Below are 19,704 nucleotides of genomic sequence, written 5' to 3'. Positions count from 1 at the left end.
ACCCACCCAGCATGAAAGAGGCAGGTTCAGACCCATAAATGAAGGGCTGTGTATCACCTGAAACTCAAACATTTTCTATATGCACATTTCTGGTCCTTGACAAATACGAAGTAGTTTAACCAACCTTATTTTTGACTTGTCTGTAAATTCTGGCCCAGTCTATGCCATCAAGATATGACTAGCTAGATTTTCGAAAAACTGGGATGATACCTCACTTCACAACTGGTATTTGTAAAAGTGGATATCAGATGCAAGAGACTTTCCCCTACTATTTTTCTTAACTGTGTAGAGAACACTATGACTTATTTTCAAAGGGGGAGAAAACAAGAGTTTAAGCCTTACATTACAATTTCTACTTTAAAACATTGTTTAAAAGGTTCAAATTAGAACTGGAACACCGTATGCTCTTCCAAAGCTTTTCCAGCAAGATTCACCAATGGTTAAGCTGCTATCTGAGCAACAACACGATGTTTGCATAACAACTTATCACTGAACCGGATCTAGGTAATGAGAAGGTACATGAGGAAATAACTTGTGGAAGCCCTTTGTCTGAATTTAAAATTATATTCCTTCACCTGAACAAGAGCTACTTCAAAGCTTTTAAGAATTAAGACAAATTAAGCAGGCATCAAGCACCTAGGAAGGCTCTGGGTTTCATCTCATTTTGTTAAGAAACTAAATCTCAGTGCCACATATTTGAATATACTTGTATTTTAATACATTAAATTTTGGAACAGGAAAAACTCTTCCACTCTCTGAAGAACAGAATTTCACTCAAAAGGAAAACCCAGCCTGTAACAAGTGAGCTGTACTCGAGAAGGGTATGAATAGCAGAGACCTGGCAGAATATGGGATGTGACAGCCATACAGACGGCTCTGCAGGACAGCTGCATCCTGTGGTGGAATGTATTCCAATGAATCTCCTACAATGAGAACTGTCATTCACCTGGCAAACGTGAGTAGCCCCTTACCTTAAACTACAAGCAAATGACTGCACAACTACTCTTCTTTCTCCCCATCACACTTTACTGCACTGCCAACTGCACTTTGATCCTATTTTACTATGTCCCTCTTTCATCCTCCTTCTAGTAGAGCCCAAAAGCATTTTACCCTTTTGTGGCACAAGTCACTCAGGAACGGGTTATACTTTCTTCACCCTCTCTTCCTGGATACAAGATGAAGTCTGGCCTCATGGGTATTAATGGCTATTAAGCATACCCAAGATAAAATAAATACGCCTTCTGTAAGTTACACACAAAGATCAATAGGACAAGTCAGTATCAGTAAGACATTCTGCTGCATTTTAGAGGCTAAAAGGTTCTTGTTAACTACACAGCGTAAAGTGCTACTGACCCAGGCCTCCCTGATGAAACCATCACCAGTGTATGAAGAGTGGAAGCACTGGGAAGGAGCAATGCCTGCACTGTTCACACACAGCTCGCCAAAGCAAAGCATTCCCAAGCAATTGCCTAAAATGGCCCAACTGCTTCTACTTTGCAGGAATACATCCCAGCTTTAAAGTTTCATAAGGATGGATTTAGTCTCCATCCCCCCATAAAGGGGGCTGTTAAAGTTTTATATAATTACGCATAAAATCCTTGAACTACAATGGCTGCTTTGGTTTTGAAGCTCTCATCTTCTGGTGGGGTTTTTTTCAGTATAGACCACACAAATACACATTATTACAGTAATTACAAGACAAGTACTAACAAGAATTTGCCCTGCACAAATTCTGGTCATAAATTTTAATTGAAGGCAAATTGATTTCTCAAACAGTGAGAAAAGCAAGCTTGAAAAACAATCTCAGATGTTCACCAGTGTGGTGAGCAAAGGTTTTAGGTAGAGTATCTGAGTCAGTGGCTCAAGAACTTACTGCAGCCTGATACTCAGATTCTTACAATGCTGTATTTATGATATTGCACTGAAGCTGTGCTCAAATTTACAGCCCAGGTCTATGTATCATACTCAGATGATCAAGATTCAACAGAGACTAATGTGAAACAGTCACGACCATGTGAACATCACTGGATCCTGCACAAGTCTCAAAGTGCTTCAAACACCCATGGATGGTAACCAGCCTATGTTCTACACAGCTCATACAACCTACAGACCCTAAAGTTCTCTACAGAAGCCACATCATTAACATTACCAGGGCTTCAATTCATCTTGTAAGAAGTGCTGTGATGAGTTGCTATTCACAGTAGCCTTGTCTCTAGCAAAGCATTTGAAAGCTACTTGAGGCAGCAAATGAAGCTTTCCCAGCTCACCTCTCCTTTTGTAGAATGGAAATGAAAATTTCTGAGAAATTCTCTAGGAAACCAGGACTTACGGGAAATGAAACAAAAAAGCAGAGGTGGACAAGAAAACACTTTTTCCTTGGCATTCACCAAAGCCATTAAATTCTTGCACTGACAGCTCCTCTGTCACTCAAGAGCTCTGAATAGAAGGTTTTATTAGGTGTACAGAAGAGCATAGCCCTTACTCCTCCTTGTCTTCTTTTGATACTCATACTTGTTTGAGAGGGTCCTCTTGATTTAATCAGGTTTCATTGAAAAGGATTTCAGACCCTACACTGCTGCGAATGACCCACATGCACCTTGCAAACAGAGACAGAAATGATAATGAGAAGGAGAGATTTTTATTCCAACACATTTAAATTCACCCCTTAGCTTAACTACATAAAGCCTTAGGCTTCAGTACTTTGTATGAAGAAGAGAACACCACTGTTCCATCCAATTTTATGTTTAGCTGTATTAGAAGCTTGTAGTACTTTGAAGTATATATCTAGTTGTGTTTCTTGCACTTTTCAAATATAACTTACTTCTCTGTGGTATGAACAGAGCTAATGAAAACCTGCTGAAGTAATCTTGTGGATGTCATCACATAATAAACACAGAATATTTGTTCTACCAAATAGGTCAATAGGCCTACCACATGCCAAGCAGACACAGGAATTTGCTGCTCAAATCCTAGAAACACAGTGAGAAAGTATCTGACCTTCACATCCATTCAGCAAATTCCTCAAATAGAAAGTGTCTGAAAGCCACGAGGATATTGCCCACAACCATTACAGAACAACCCGGTACGAAGACCAAGCTTAATTCAACAACTACTTCGTAACCTTGTATGAAGAGCTTTGATTCGGTAAAATAAAAATCTCAATGGAATCAGAAAATTGCACAGAAGCTATTCATAGAATCCCAGGCTAGTCTGGGTTAGAAGGGACCTTCAAGCTCATCCCGTTCCAACCCCTGCCATGGGCAGGGACACCTTCCACTAAAGCAGGTTGCTCCAAGCCCCTGTGTCCAACCTGGCCTTGAACACTGCCAGGGATGGGGGAGCCACAGCTTCTCTGGGCACCCTGTGCCAGCGCCTCAGCACCCTCACAGGGAAGAACTTCTGCCTAAGAGTGCATCCCAGTCACCCCTTTGGCAGGTTAAAGCCATTCCCCTTGTCTTGTCCCTAGAGGCCCTTGTCCAAAGCTTCTCTCCAGGTTTTTTGTAGGCCCCTTTAGGCACTGAAAGCTGCTCTAAGGTCTCCCCAAAGCCTTCTCCAGGCTGAACAAGTCCAGCTCTCTCTGCTCATTTCCATAGCAGAGGTGCTCCAGCACTTGGAGCATCTTCAAGGTCCCCCAGCCTCACTATTCTTGTGCTTTAGCTCAAATAGAGATTCAGAGCAGCCCTGTGGAGAAGGACTTGGGGGTGTTGGTTGATGAGAAGCTTGACATGAACAGGCAGTGTGTGCTTGCAGCCCAGAAACGAATCACATCCTGGGCTGTATCAAAAGAAGCGTGACCAGCAGGTCAAAGGAGGTGATCCTGCCCCTCTACTCTGCTCTTGTGAGACCTCACTTGAAGGATTATGTGCAGGGCTGGTGTCCTCAACATAAGAGGGGCATGGAGCTGCTGGAGCAAGTCCAGAGGAGGCCACAGGGAGGATCAGGGGCTGGAGCACCTCCTGTATGGAGACAGGCTGAGAAAGTTGGGGCTGTTCAGCCTGGAGAAGAGAAGACTGCGTGGAGACCTCAGAGCAGCCTTCCAATATCTGAAGAGGGCCTACAAGGATGCTGGGGAGGGACTCTTCATTAGGGACTGTAGTGGTAGGACAAGGAGTAATGGCTTTAAACTTAAAGAGGGGAAGTTCAGATTAGATATAAGGAAGAAGTTCTTCACAGTGAGGGTGGTGAGGCACTGGAATAGGTTATCCAAGGAAGTTGTGAATGCTCCAACCCTGGTGGTGTTCAAGGCCAGGCTGGACAGAGCCTTGGGCGACATAGTTTAGTGTGTGGTGTCCCTGCTCATGGCAGGGGGGTTGGAACTAGATGATCTTAAGGTCCTTTCCAACCCTAACTATTCTATGATCCTGTGATTCTATGAAATAAGTTAGTCTAGCTGAGACCAGAATAAACTGGATACAATTTTTGTTTTGCTTCTGGATCACTACAAAAAGCACCAGTCACCCAAAACACATACTGCATGTACACAGGGGAATCAAGCCAACCTCTCAGAATAGAGAACCTTGGCTTTTGACAGGGAACAAAGTTCTTTTGCGCATAACAGGAAGTATCAGCACTCACACAGCTCTGCAGACACAGCTGAGGCTACTTCAGACCTATTTAATCTCTTTGAAGTCTTGTGCAGCATAGAAGAAACAGCTTCACGTTAAATTTCAGGCATAATAACAGTTCATACACACCACCAATCACAAAAATCATGACATAGCACTGAAATGGTATTATAAATGAAACAGCATTCTCGATAGTTAGCAGTTAGAGTGCTGCTTATAAAACACATCACACACCACCATGGATTTCTGACAACAGGACCTTTCATGTTTTAACACTGCTAAAAAGCACTTCCAAGTGAATGTAGCTGCACTAACACACAAATACTGAAATTTCTGCTTATCTCTCTAGTTCAGGCAATATTTCCATGGTTACAGTGCTGATCACTATCATCTTTAAGTACATTCCAAATTTAGACCAAATGCAGAGCTTGGCATTTTAAACAGCTCTAACAGCCACCCTGCAGGCTAGTTCATGTAAACTAGCTTTCAGTTCCTGTGAGGTGCAAAGCACTCACAAACACAGAATCACAGAATTGTTTAGGCTGCAAAAGACCCTGAAGACCACCAAGTCCAACCATTAACCCAGCACTGCCAAGTCCACCACTGAAAACTCAGCAAGCACCCTGTCTGTTGTATCATCCAGGTTGTTTGGAAAAGCTATCTCTGAAATGGGACAGGTCTTCAAGCAGTCTCATCATAGGACCTACACCGTGTTTGATAACTTTGGTACTCATCTTCAAAATGGGTTTGTCTTGCTTGTGCTTCAACTTCTTTCCTTTGAAGCCACCACAGAGGGATAACATCAAGAGTCCTACTGAAATCCAAATATGCTCACTGCACAGAACACCACCCCCAAACACATGCCCTTTTTAGCCCGGCTAGCTCAGTCGGTAGAGCATGGGACTCTTAATCCCAGGGGTGTGGGTGTACATACACGTGTATATATATATATGACAAAAGCGATGGTATATTGAAAAATGATGCGGGATCTGAGCATGACGTGAATGGCATGGAATAAGGGGTGGATACTGTCCTGGGTTCAGCTACAGCAGTCATTTTTTCTCCTTCTTAGTAGCTGGTGCAGTGCTGTGCACTGCCAATCACAGGATACTGTTTGCAACAAGTATGGTTCTAGGAAGCTGTTGCAGAGAAGGTTTTGGAGAAATTCATACTAAGTATGCATTCACTGGATAGGAATACGCATATTAGCATCACTTCCATCAACAGTTTCATTTAGAACTATCTTCTGCTATTCAAAGTTACAGAAGACATCAAATCCAAACTTAAGATAGTAGCAGTATCAGGGAAAAAAATAATCTTTTTTTTAGTAGTAATTTAAGAGTTTACACATATTTCAGAGTTTACATTCTCTGTGGAGCAGATGTGAACCAAGCAAATGCTCATCTTTCTACCAGCATATAAACGAGAAACCAAAAGGATTTCAAAGGCAGTTTATTGAAAAGATGCTCCATTTACATAACACCTACAACTATATAGCAGTAAAACTCTAAGCTTATCCAAGGAAGTACTTGATGACATATATTAATAAAGCATTCTTGACAAAGTTGAGTTATACTACAAAAATAAGCATAGCGTATTTACCTAAGCCTGCCTAAAACCCAAAGCAAGGTAGGGGATAGAAGAAAAGGCAAAAAGCAGAAGCAAGGAGTTACTGGTGTACAGGCAGACCTGAAGTAAACTTCCTCTGTATTGCAGCATAAATGTGTCAGCTACAGAGTGTTTTCAAGCCTGAATAATGTTTTAATATTTCATTAAAATTATTTTGACCTTATAAATAAAGCAGGAGATTCAAAACAGGCCACAAAGCAATCAACCAGATAAGTGGAATTTTACTGGTAATTCACTGTGGAGTTATGCAATAGTGGTAACCACCTCAGCAGACCAAGCAAAGAGCCTCTGTTTAACTCAGCCAGAACAGAAAGCTCTAGTCTCTTGAGGGATATGACCAGTCAAGCCACCCACACAAGCTCTGTCTATACAGATCTTTACTTTATCCCCCTCAGTGTACCATTCCTGTATGGATACTGTTGAAAATCTGGGCATTTTTATTTCAGAGAAATGGTCACAGAGAAGCTTTTCCAGCAAAATCAGAATGCCCCGATTGTTGCATTGAGGTGCATGAAACTGGAAGAGGACTGGCTTTTAATCACCTAAGAACCATTCTGCAGCATGCAGAGACGCAATCTTCCAGATAAAAAGCAAACTCTTCACTGATTTAATGCAACTTTACTCAGACTTTTGATGGCAAAAGGTATATCAATTCAGCTTTTAGCAGGAAGAACAGTTTGGGGATAAATAATCTAACCTGAAGACAAGGAATCATATACCATCTTTTATCTGTAAAAAATGATCTTTAATAACCATAGGCATGCCTCAATGGTACTTTAATTGGGAGAGTGGTTTCTTGGAAACAGATACAAGTCATTTGTGGTTTGCTTAAATAAATCTGCACAGCTGGGACTACGTAATACTTGATTCATATCTGGGAACCTGAACGTCCATCTTCAGAGAACAAATGCATGGCCAGGGTGTGATCCGAGGAGAAAGTGGATAGCCAGTGGAAGAGTTTGAGTTCCACTTGCTTGCCTTCCAGACACTCGCAAGTGATCATTAATTCTTTGCCTCCCTTCAAGAAGTCCAGAGAGCCCAAACGAGCACAAGGCACAGTGCCACTCCACTACAGTGAGGTAACTTCAATTGCAGCCTCAGCACAATCTTGAGACATAAGTCTCTAAAATGAGAAGCTAGAACAGAGAAGTTAGGCAAGTACCACTGCTTCCTTAAGAAAAACAAAGATTAAGGACAGAAACCCCAAACATGATCTATGTAAATAAAATCATTTTAATCTTCCTTTCCTTTGGAGTAAAAGCTTGGGAAGTTGGATCACTCAGGTTAGGATGGCTTGTGACTGAGAGATCAAGATCAAATTGCTGGTTAGAAAAAAAACAAAACAAACCCACTGATATTGTTCTGGTCTAGGTTGAAGGTGGAACAAGGAGTGACTTCACAGCCACACTGCTGTAAGTTGCTTTTCCAGTATACACAGACCTTAGCTGACCTAGCGTGGGCAACAGCAATATCAGATTCACTCGTGATTTCACTTTAACTTGTTTATATTAAATGCATGTGCAAAACTGTTCTGCAGAGAAAATGAGTGTTTGCTCTGCCTGAATTCCAAGCCAGACAGATGGAAATCAGTTCTGGCCCAGAAGCCATGTAGCTTTGAGCACAACAGTTTCTTTGACAGAATGTGCCCTGCAGTTAGAGTCAACTTCAGTAGTTTCTAGAAGAGAGAACTTGGCTTCTGACCCCAGTTGCACAGGACACGACTGCTTTGTCCCAAGGTTAAAGTACTATGGAGAAGAGGCTGACCTCCAAAAAAGCATCGCAGTAAAGGCTGGCAGCAGGCCAGTGAAGGCTTAAATGCTTGGAGACCAACACGTGATTAAGTGGGGAATGTGAGCTATTTTCAAACACTTCCTATTTCTCTGCAACAATGGCAATACATAAACCTTTACACAACACAGGAACAGGTCCTTCTTTGAAATTTTTAAGATACACAGATCAAAATGACTGTAAACCATTAAGCTTGTCTTACCATGGCTTGTAAATAACTATTACTTGTCTGACAGCAGCTGAACAGTGACAGCTGTGTTCTGCATTGCTAAACAGGCATCTCACAAATGCACATGATACTGTCACACTGAAAACAGAATTTGGTATTTAGCTTCACCATTCCTTTCCAGTTAACAAAATTGTGTGTCTGGCTTCTCTGCAGCCAGTTTTACTTTAAAATTCAGCTGCAATCCTACTATATCCACTGAGGATCTATTTTTGGAACAGCCAAAATATTCCTTACTGCTCCACTGTACTGTGCTTAAGTCTCACTTTTATGAGTCCTACAACTGGTATTCGTCACGTTTTTGGTCTTAGAATCACAGCCCTTTACAGTAAGGTCTGCTAAAACACATTTAACATCTGGAACATGTTAGGGTATTTTAAATACAATTATTACTGTGTAGACAAAACCTAACTCATAAGTGGGGGAGGAAAGGATGACTAAAGCATTGCTATGGAACAGGCTCAGGATTCCTCATTAAACCATTGCCTGAAAGGTTAAGGACCTGTACAACCACAAAGAAGAAAGTCTCCTGATCTCCATCCAGATCACCTCTCACAAAGGTTCAGTGAAACAGGTTTGACTTCATAGCCTCAGACTGCACCCACCAGCTTCTCATCTGGCCCAGATGCAATTGGTCCCTTAAGCACTGCAAGAGTGATTTTACTCTACCAAGTGTATAATCAGCAAAGGAAAACTTTGCCAAAAGGGCCTAATTCAAGATAAGTAGCATGGCTCAACAGTAAAGGTCTCTGTTTGGCTTTTGGACCAGGAAAATGCCAGCTTCCAGGTAAAAAGCTGCTGTATTCTATTAAACAAACCAATTTATATTTACTAGTACATCAGTTAAATCTTGACCATTCACTAATGTCAATGGAATGTCATCAAAATTCAGCATGGTAGGGCCTGAGGCCTGTAGACAATCTACCTCAAGCTAGAAAGTTAAATATAACATTAAATAAAAAAACCAACCTAAATACATGTCTGATGTATCAGGAGATCCTAAAAAGAGGTTAGAAATGGTAGAAGATGAACATTATAGAACCACAGTGGTGCTTCATATGGAATCATAAATTATTAAACAGAGTAAGACTCATCACCATGAAAAAGCATAATTTAAAAACTGAGAAAGATATCTACAGATCTAACAGGGCAAGTAGAATGTGAGCACGGGTTTAGTGTCTCTTCCAATACAAGGAGCAGGTGGCATGAAGCTGAGCAAGCAGGAGCCAGGCTCTAGGTAAAGCATACATCTCTTGACAGAGTGTCACGAAGCACAAACTCCTGCTGCAGGGTGTCACGATAGAGTTCACTCGGCTCCAGAAAGGAATTGGGCAGGCACAAGTAAGCAAGCACATACAGTGCTGTTAAAAACAACGGGCACTGTCTGGAGCAGAAGGGCTGTCAAGGCACATCACTGTAGGATGAAATATCCCCATAGAGTGTTAACATATATTTATCTCATTCTTATCCCCTTCCCTAGATGCAGACACTGCTCTTGGCCACTGCCAGATACATAGCACACTGGCTACATAGGCCTTATGGTGCAATTGAATACTGAGGTTCTCATCAGGAGATGGAACACAATTCTTTTACCCACATCCCAATACATCATTTAGATACCAATAACCAGATAAAACCACTGCTGGATGCATGCCTAGCATGCTAAGATGGTCAGCTCCTGCACCCCAATACAGAAAGATACCACTTCACTTCAAAAGATAAACCCATTAAAAAAAAACAGTCAAGACTTCTTTGATTGCTTTCTTAAAAGCAATTAAAATAATAGAATATAGACAATCAATTCTTTGTTCTTTGCCCTCCTTTACAGCAAAGGCAAAAAAAGCAAGAATCATTTTGGTCACAGAACAAACAAGTTCAAGTGAAATTGCTTTAAATCCTGTTCATTACAACATCAGTGGCTGTACCATGCACACTATGAAACACTTCAATAGAAATAAGTAATTTCATAGAGCCATGGGTTCAGTAATGAAGAATTTATCCACGGGCCAATAAATCGCACAGCTAAGAGAGAGTTCTGCAAATTAAATAGTATAATTTACACACTGAATGAAACAGCCAGAAAAAAATGTTCTCTGGAAAGGATTCTGCTGACTGATGTTCCTGAACTGCACTTAATGTCTATGGCATTCACATTTTACACTAAATGAAGAGACACAATGCACTCAAGAAAGGAAGTACTCTCATCAGGCAGCTAACTGCTCCCCTTCTGTTGTGGCATAAACAAATAGAAGTGACACATCCCTATCCTGGCCATTAGCAGAGAAATGTTCATTTTCATAAAATGACATCTATTATTATCAAAGCAGTATGAGATAATATTACAGCAGCAGTAGGCAAGGCAGAAAGTTATCAGGCACAGCAAGGCTGAAATGTTAAGAGGTTTGCAATGTAGTTTTCAACTGTTACACAGATTGACCTGCATACATTCCAAAAAGCATCTATATACAAGTTTTGAGAATGTAAATAATGTCAGAATGAAAAGTTTAATTCCCCAACAAGTAACCCAAAATGTACATAACCCTCCAGATGTAGATACTTAACTTCACCACTCTTACCATGACAGAAATATTGATTTAAGAGAACCCAAACAGAATTAAAACAGTTTAAATAAGAATTCATTTTTAATACAAAAGGATAGCTTCTCATTGCTCCCTCCCACCATCCCTCTGCTGTCACTGGTTAAAGCTGTCAGGTTCCAACAGCCTCATGATGTTTTTATTTTCAAATTTACTGATATATAGTCCCCAAACCCAATTATCATGAAGTAAAATCCAAGAGAAATCCAGGACAGAAAATGGTCATCACTGAGGTTTCCCACCTGAATACAAAGCAAGGAAGCCAAGCAGTCAGCTGGCATGCTACCCCATTAGATCATCCAAAATACCATCTTCTTTGTTTCATTTAGGACAGATTCCCCTTAATGCCAAAGCAATTCTCAGAATCCACAACTCCAAGCCATAAGCCACAATTTACAAGTACTTTGCACTGCTAAATAATACCAGGCCTGGAGACTGCTGCATCAAGTTCCTAAGCCCCTTCATTTACTGTTACAGCAATTTTACAGGCATTTTTCGAACTGCAGCTCCCTAATTATTTCCCCAAGGAATGGAGGGCTCCCACAGTGCAACATGCATGCACTGACAAATGCCCTGCTGATTCATTCCTTCTTTGTGGCCAGCTGCCATCAGCTCACTGACAGTGCAGAAGGGTTCACCAGCCCTAAGCGAGCCTGCTGAGGAAATCAGGCTGACGAGGGGGTTATTTTCCCTTTTTTCTAAGGCAGCTTTTGACCAACCTATCTCTCTAAGCTGCCTTTCTGATGAACATGCCTTTGCAAGAAAGCAACAGGAGCAAGCTGGTACACCAACAGCTATAATGGGAAACCATATACTTGGTTGTGGTTTCTCTGACCCTTACAGCAAGCTCACCAACCACAAGCTGAAAACCTCTGTGGACTGGGCTGAAATCAGCATTACTTGAGCAAAACCAATGCAGAGAAAAGCCAAGACCTTGAGACCTCATCTCAAATTTTGATGGCTCACTGCTTGCTTGTACTCTTTTGGCAAGGCTCCTCCACACTGCAGCGGAGTTGGATGATGCCAGCCACCTCTTCCAACAGGAGCTTCCCAGCCATGCTGCCACCATGTCTTCCACCAGCACAACTCTCACCTCAAACATGACTCATTATAACCGAAACCAGCCACATGTGAATTGGCTGTGAGAAAGCCAAATTATTACATTATCTGTAATGTAATGTTAAGGCCTGAACATTTTACCTGAGCTGCCAACCTGACCTGCTTTAACTATAACACAAAAACGAGATAAAAAGTTCATAATTCAGCTTAACAGCCTAGTTCTTAATTTAGAATATATACACAGTAATTTTGAACTACGTGAAAAATCAGAAAACACTTGGGAGAAAAGAAAAGAGACCATTTAAGACTAATATGTAATTAATTTGAACTTGAGCTAATTAACAGATTTCCCTGCAAATTCTCAGAAGATTCATTCTACATTAAGAACACACATTTTAAGATCACATCACCACCCTCCTTCCAGAAACATATTGAATTTAAACCTAGTGCAAAGCAAAATCAGCCTTGGTTACAATGAATCCTGTGTTCCAAAACCTGGACTCTAACTGAATGTCCTCCAGACCCTCAGGCTCTCCTTCATCCTCTTTCATGGTGTGCTTGTTTCCTAAAAGCAGTTCAAATATTCTGCTCTAAGACAGCAGTAAGAGCTCCACAGGAACAGGAAGGGCAGATTGCTCAAGCTGGAGGTGCACATAACTGGCCGTACCATATGGAAACACCTCATCCTACATCTGCAGCCGGTGCCTATGATCTCGGTAGCCATGTTTTTAAACTAACAAAAAATAAATATACCATATCTCTTTCCCACAAGGGTTTTGAAGGCTTTTACATGTACTGCTTAATGGCTACCCACATGTTAAATTCGGAGTATGACGTTACACCTTTTCCAGATGGTAGCTGTAGTACCCTGAGTGTCTAGGACTCTGCAGAATGTGTTAACCACTTTCTTTCTGCAGATTTCCACGTGTTTCAAAATTTTAACTCCAAGACAACATCACTTGGCTGATCAACAGATCCTAGAGCACCAGTCTCAGAGCTAAAACACCTGCAGAGGGTGAAAAGCTTGGAGTGCTTTGAGAACAAAGCAACAAAAGCTGGTTTGATACATATTTTTCTTCTATTGACATTTTTTAGAGTTCGACAGTAGTGGTGGGTTAGCTTTTCAAGTGTAAAAGACTTGTTAAAAACAATTGACTCAAAGCATTTGGTGAGCAGAACTGCAGCTATCAGCTACTCAGGTCATGTGTTTGCCCACAAAAACCAGGAAGCAGCTAGCCATGGAAACAGCTAAGAGGGCCGGGAAACAACACATGAATTGCACACTAAGCAGGCTAAGTCAATATTTTCCCCTAGTGCTCAACTTAACTCTTATGTCTGTTAACCATGGTTCATTCCAAACAAGTGGCCAAAAATCATTTGCCCTTACAGCATGTGCTAAACACAAGAGACCATCAACAATGACATAAAACTGCAGTTGAGCTGCAGACACTTAGTATAAAATAAGAAAATCCATACAAGGCACTGTTCTACCTCAGTGGAACAAATAACCTTGGATTTTCAACAAAGACAGGAAGCAAAGTTTGATGAGAGTCTGGGAGTCATAAGACAGAAGGGAAGACAGCAAAGCAGGTTGAGGAGTGGACATTCAGCTTGCTCCCAGCCCCAGGCTTTGGGTATCCAAGATAAAGCCTCAAGAAGGCGCACCACATCAGAGGAATAAATTCTCTACACACTTAAAGCCTACTTTGTGCTTTCAAAAGCACTTGGAGAATGGCTTCCTTTTTCTCCTCAGCCTCTCAGCCCCTTCACATGGTTTGCTGAATGCAGTTTTTCCAAGAAAAAGAAAATGAGACCAGAAAGAATGAAAACGTAGGGAACTGTCAGCAGGTTTGGCACTTAACTTGATACAGTTATTCTTTTTACAATGACATTCTAAAGTAATAACCGTTAAAATTAAAATATTATGTACAGCCCAATCAGGAAACTCATTACAAATCTAGATCAAGGGACTATACTTTGATTTGCCAATCTAAGAGAAAAACAATTTATTTTTTCTAATCTAATCTATCATTGAATCATATTTATGCCATATACAATATTATTCCTTTCCTGTAATTTAGGGATACTTTAAATCACAGAGATTTGCCTTAAACACACTTCTTCCAGATCTATAAAACCAAACAAAAGCAGTCAGCCTCTTGTCCAAAAGCAGCAATTTGAGCCATTAAAATTAAAATCTAATCAGAAGGGCACTACACATACTTATTAAGATTCATGCTTCAGATATTCTATCAGAACAAAGGAAAAATGTGAGACCATTTTTAAAGGATTGTGATGAGAACACATAGTTCAGAAGGAGACAATTTTCAGCCCCGAGGCAGTGCAAGATTAATTGCAATTTTCATTTTAAAATCAAAACGAAACATGTTTTTTCCACAACTGCAAGCTCCCAACATTGATGGCTGCTTTACCTACATTGTTTGGCACCAGTGGAAGCTGACAAATGCCAGGAACTTTGTTAAAGTGGAAGCCCTATTTTAGGTATACAGAAGACCGCAAAATACCCTTGGGAAGTCTGTCTCCTGTCACAGGCAGTGCAGAAAAATTTTTGCTTTCGCAAAGCCATGAGGCCTTAAAATCTCTGTGAATTTGACTAAATGCAGCAGAATACGTTTAGAGCGCACTTGCTGTGTTCATTCACATTACCATTATATTTATTTCTGAAACTAAGTAATTTGTGGCGATAAATAGGAAATTTTCTAAACTGGCTGAAGAAAAATACATTTACCACAGAACTTCCAGAAATTAAATAAATAAAATAAAATCTCCTCTGGTCAGCATTAATTCCACCTTTAGAATGCCACAGTAGCTGATTATTGATTATTTAAATTTACTTCAGAAATTAAACTCCAGGGAATTACCCAGTGCATGTCAGACTGAAAATGAGCTGTGAACCTCCAAAGTTAATTTTAGCCTCTTGTGTGCTAAGACAGATTCAAGTTTTTAATCTGCCTTTTAAGAGTAAGAACAAATTCAGCATTCAGCAAAGACCTTATATTAAATGTAAGCCTCTTTAAGCAATATAAAAAATTTAATCTATAATCTTAAAAAGATTTATAAAAGCAGCCTCTCAGATTTTTCTCCAATACATTTAACCTTGGTAACTTGACAAGTGAGTCTAAGTAAACAGTCATTTTTCCACATTTCAGCTGCTTCCAACATTACGTAAACTTCAACATGAACAGGAGTACAAAGAAGGCGAGATTCTATTCACTCTGATGAACAGCTGTGCAAGTTGTTGGGGTTTTGTTTTTAAAATACATATATACACATATACATGGAGAGTTTTCCAGAAGTAGTTTATGACAGATGAGCCACACAGCAGCCAAAATTCATCATGCCAGCACTCGTAACTGTTTGGTGAAATCGTATTGCCTGTGTTAGGTATGTCAGACTAGACATGATAATTTCTAGCCTATGATTCTAGAATTTTTTCAAGTTCAGGAGATAGTTTCATTAGAAGATCTGCATCCAGTTCTTACTGGTTTTAAAGCAACTTAGATATTATCTGGAACCAAACAATTTGCCAATAAAAGGAAATCTTCAAGGAAAATAGCTTATATTAGGTTTCATGTGGCTTGCCTTTAATGATGAAGAAAGGCAAGAAACATGCAGCAATGGATCTCCCAACTCTCTACCAGCAGCAGAACTTAATTCTGTTGCAGATTTGAGAGACAGAGGGGTGTGACTTGAAGTATGTTGTCATAGAGATACATTAGGGTTCAAGAGACAATTTTTTGATTTCAGTGAAGGAGATAAGAGAAACTTATTTTCAACACTAATTCAAGTTAGAACAAGAATTCCCACTGTGTCTATTTTAAAAGTCTTTATATCATAATTGTCTGCAAAACACTTGTCAATCTTGGTTTAGATCGAAGTGGAATTAAATCCATTTTTTTGGTCTTAATATAGCTGCCCTCACCCTTCACAGAGAGAACAAAGTTCTCTCAAAACACACTAGAGTAGCATGAATGGAATGCTGATTGTACTTTATTCTCCCTCAAGTACCTCTTTGAAACCCAGGAAAAGTGGGCAAATAGGAAGTTTGTAGTGTAAATGACCCATTCTGCAAGTGGCATTCACTTGGCTGCTTATAAAAAAAGATGAATTTTATGCTGATTCCTGTACCTGAAAGCTAAGTGTTAGTTTGACTTAATGTTTTCCAATTTGTAACTGGAACATCTATCATCCAGGAGCTCTTAAAAGTCCACATGGGCTTCACTGACACTGATGATCATTACACTCTATAGAACGAATTATCTCTTCAGTTCCTAAGGGACTCTAAGGGAGAAGGACTTTCCAAATAGAATCTTTAGAAGTACTCAGCACCTTCAGACAAAGATAAGATCTCACACAACAAGACCCATGCTAGAAACACTGATTTTTGTTAGACAGCTCAGTATAAAGAATATTGCTGCCGCATTGACCAGAGGTTTCTTTGAGAGGCTTTTTAATGACAGCTGAGCATCTCTGGTACGTGGGTTTAAACCTCTATTTGAGGACACATTCTTTCAAAGGTTGGGTACAAATAAAAGAGAGGGTAGAGAAAAAATCAAATAAACCACACACTGTTAAAGCCATTTGTTAGGTGCTTGAAATTCAAGGTTGGTATATACAGGGATATGTTCCTCATTTCAGAAAAGCTGCTGGCACTGTTAAAATAACATTTATAGCACTTTCTTGCTGAGAATACACAACATAGTACTTCCACTTTAGCAAGTACAAAATTTGATGCAAATAGTCCTTCCAGAAATACTTCCACTTAGGCAATCACTACTCAACCAAGGGAAAACAGTAACAAAAAACATCCAACTATCATATACTGTTTATATTTCTTAGAGAATTTGGCTCCTGGAGGGACTTCTCTGCATGCTTTGGAAAATGCATGAACAGTTTTGACAGACCATCACCAGGAATTTTGCATCTTTTAAAAGCCAATAACAGCAGTAGCATGGCAGGAGAAGGATGTTCATCCACTGATGACATCCTGAACAAGTTCAAGTGATAACCTGCTGCCCTAACAGGTGAAAGAAGTACGATCACTAATCTAAACTTCTAGTCTCAGAAAGCATCCTGTTCGGCTCCTTTTTATAAATATGCTGCTTCTCTTAAGCTCACCGTTTTATTTCTCAACTATTGTTTTACCCTAGTTGCGTAGGTAATACAGCCCAAGGAGAAAAACTTTCATGTAAGGAAAGACTTAATATTTGTTAAAGTTTATTCTTCAACTGTTATCCCCAAGACACAGAATAGTTTGAGAACTAAGTTAATATTACTAGTCAGAAGTCTTTCTAATTAGACTTACTGTGAAAAACCCTGATGTCAGCATTTTGACTCAAAATGCCCTTGAAGAAGTAACTTACAAGAAAAATTTCTGCTTTCAATTCAACAGTTAAAGACCCATCATTTCAGCAAACAGCCAGAGAATTTTGTCCAAGAAACTCATTTTGGTTGACTGATCCAAGAACAAGAACCAGTATACTTCACTGAAGGCTAAAGTTACACAAACGAATTTAAATTAGAAGCCATCTGAAGCCTAGCTGTCAGACTGTAGCAAGGTCCTAAAAGAGCTTAAACATATGACAGATTCTTCACCACTCATGAAAATAAACACTCTCTGCCCTGCAGTGTTTCTAAGAGCAAGAACTGCATGTGTAATACTTGAGGCAGCTTTAGGAAGAAGACAAAAAGAAATTGAAGTATTCCCTCTAGAGTGACCTAATCCTTTTTTGCCCTGTGACTGCAAAGGACCACTTCTATAAGGAACTCTGCGCTCCAAAGCATGTGATCTATCTAAATATTTACATTATGAACACTATTAAAACTCTCCTCTGAAGCCATTAAACATAGTATTTTCAGCAAGTGAAATAAAAACTGTTACTGTTTAGATTCTTATTTAGTTTTAACTGTTTTTATCAGGTAGAATCTGACCTGGCTGCTCCCCCTAACTGCTCTTTGAAACTCATGAGAGCAACACAGCTCTGAATTGGCTGAATATACCTGCCAATTTGGCTTTGGCTGAATATACCTTAAAATGTCAAATACACTTCATTTTTGTTTTCAAAAAGAAAAAAAAGGAGTAGAGAGAGAGAAAGAAGAGGGAACCTAATAAGGATTTTGGTTTTTTGTCACCATTTGTAACACTAGCACACAAATTAGCAACCATGCCCCCAAGAGGCTTTTTGTTCATATCTCTGACCTTCATATCAATCTTTTCCACTCCCACCCCAAAGTATTAGCAATGGTCTGAATGCTTTCTCCTCTTTCATTCAGGTTTATCCTTGCTTTCATGGCTTTGTGCACCGCGGTCCTATGAACTCTGTACTGACGAGGACACAACCACACCAATCTTTTAATCAACATAGTTGACACTTTCTCCCATGCTGGAATAGATTGCTCTCAGTAATCAGCTTGGAAATACGCTTCCACTCTGCTTTTGCTTTAACTTTAAAAAAAAATAAATCTATAAACTGTATCTAAACTTTGGGTAAAAAATACTCCAGTTAAAGAAGAAACCATCAACATACTTCTGATATTTTACATATTGTTTCAGAGTTCTGTTTTACAGTACCTGTCAAACAGAGCCCTTTCCAATTGTACTTTGCAATACGAGGAATTGCCAAGGAAGAAAATTACAATAAAAATTAATACTTACAGCCATAATTAGCTCAAAAGGGTGCTTATACACCCGCACAGGGGATTGGTACTTCTGCACCATCGCTGCAGTTAGTAAGCTCAACTCAAACCTGAAAAAGATATTTTTAAAACCATCTGTCAAATGCAGGAAGCCATTTTCAATCTTCTCTTAAAATTATCCGTGCGTGATACCCCACTAGCAATTCTACAGGAAATACTTCACAATTCCTTGACCTTTTTGTTTTGAAGACGCAATGGGGCCCTAAAGAGCTACGTATATTTTTGTCAGAATTGACTTAGCATTTCTTCCAAAGGCAACACAAAATTAGCACACTTTCAGTCCAGTTTTAGTAACAGATCTTCAACAGATTTTATGACTCTTCATCAGGATGGTAAGACTTCCTGTGCTGCTGCTGCTGAGAAACAAACATTGACACATCCCAGCTGAAGGCAGAAAAGCATTGCCCAGTCCCCCAGCATGGGAAGAGGGCTGTTTGCTTATAGAGCATTCTGAATTGGGTTGATTTAAAAAGAAAACAAAAAAGGAGGTTAAAACATTAAACACGTGTTAAAGCCCCTTGTTTTCAGGAAGAATAAAAGAAATGGATCACTACAGCACACTGATATAAGGCATTCCTTTCTCATTTCCAAATCAAATTAAATGATACTTTTGAAAGAGAAAAGGTAACTGGAACTATGTCTTCACTTAGAGGAACTACAAACATTCCAACATACAGCTAGAAAATATTCACTAGGAAAACGGCCCGGAGTTACTCCAAAGGCTTTGTGTCTGCTTTCTCCAGCAGTGACCCAAACCCTCTTGAATGCAATTACGTTTATTCAAAACTGCTGGCAGCAGCACTCGCAGATGAACCGTGGGCTGCTAGCCAGACTCACTTCTGCGAGAAATGGGTTTATTTCAGCGCTTCTGGAGAGCGTTATCAGCTCCGGCTACGGAGTACGGCAGATACTCCACAGGGCAACGGCAACTCCTCAGCCCCGGGAAGCAGGCAACAGTAAATCCAGGAGTCACAAGAAAGTTCACCCGACATCCTCGGCAAGAGCGGAATTTACTCGTGACTACCCCGCCTTTCGAAAAAGAACACCTGAATCAGCAAAAAAGCTGCAAACCCCTATAGAACAAGAGTTACACAACAAAGAAGTAACTCAGCGCTTCCTTCCC

General features: G+C 40.1%; 1 protein-coding gene across 2 annotated transcripts in view; it reads right to left on the bottom strand.

Moving 5' to 3' along the window:
* SEC14L1 (SEC14-like 1 (S. cerevisiae)) overlaps positions 1–18,603 on the bottom strand; it is a 39,635-nt gene extending 21,032 nt beyond the window's left edge. For both annotated transcript variants that reach the window (XM_010022643.1, XM_010022644.1), the window contains exon 1: positions 18,541–18,603. In XM_010022643.1, coding sequence (XP_010020945.1) covers positions 18,541–18,603 — 63 coding nt within the window. The remainder of the gene's footprint in view (positions 1–18,540) is intronic.
* Between the last annotated feature and the right edge of the window lie 1,101 nt (positions 18,604–19,704).

Source organism: Nestor notabilis, unplaced genomic scaffold, assembly GCF_000696875.1.
Source record: "Nestor notabilis isolate BGI_N333 unplaced genomic scaffold, ASM69687v1 scaffold4479, whole genome shotgun sequence".
Taxonomy (NCBI): domain Eukaryota; kingdom Metazoa; phylum Chordata; class Aves; order Psittaciformes; family Psittacidae; genus Nestor; species Nestor notabilis.
Note: the sequence above shows the minus strand (reverse complement) of the source record. Positions and strands in the feature narration are given on the sequence as shown.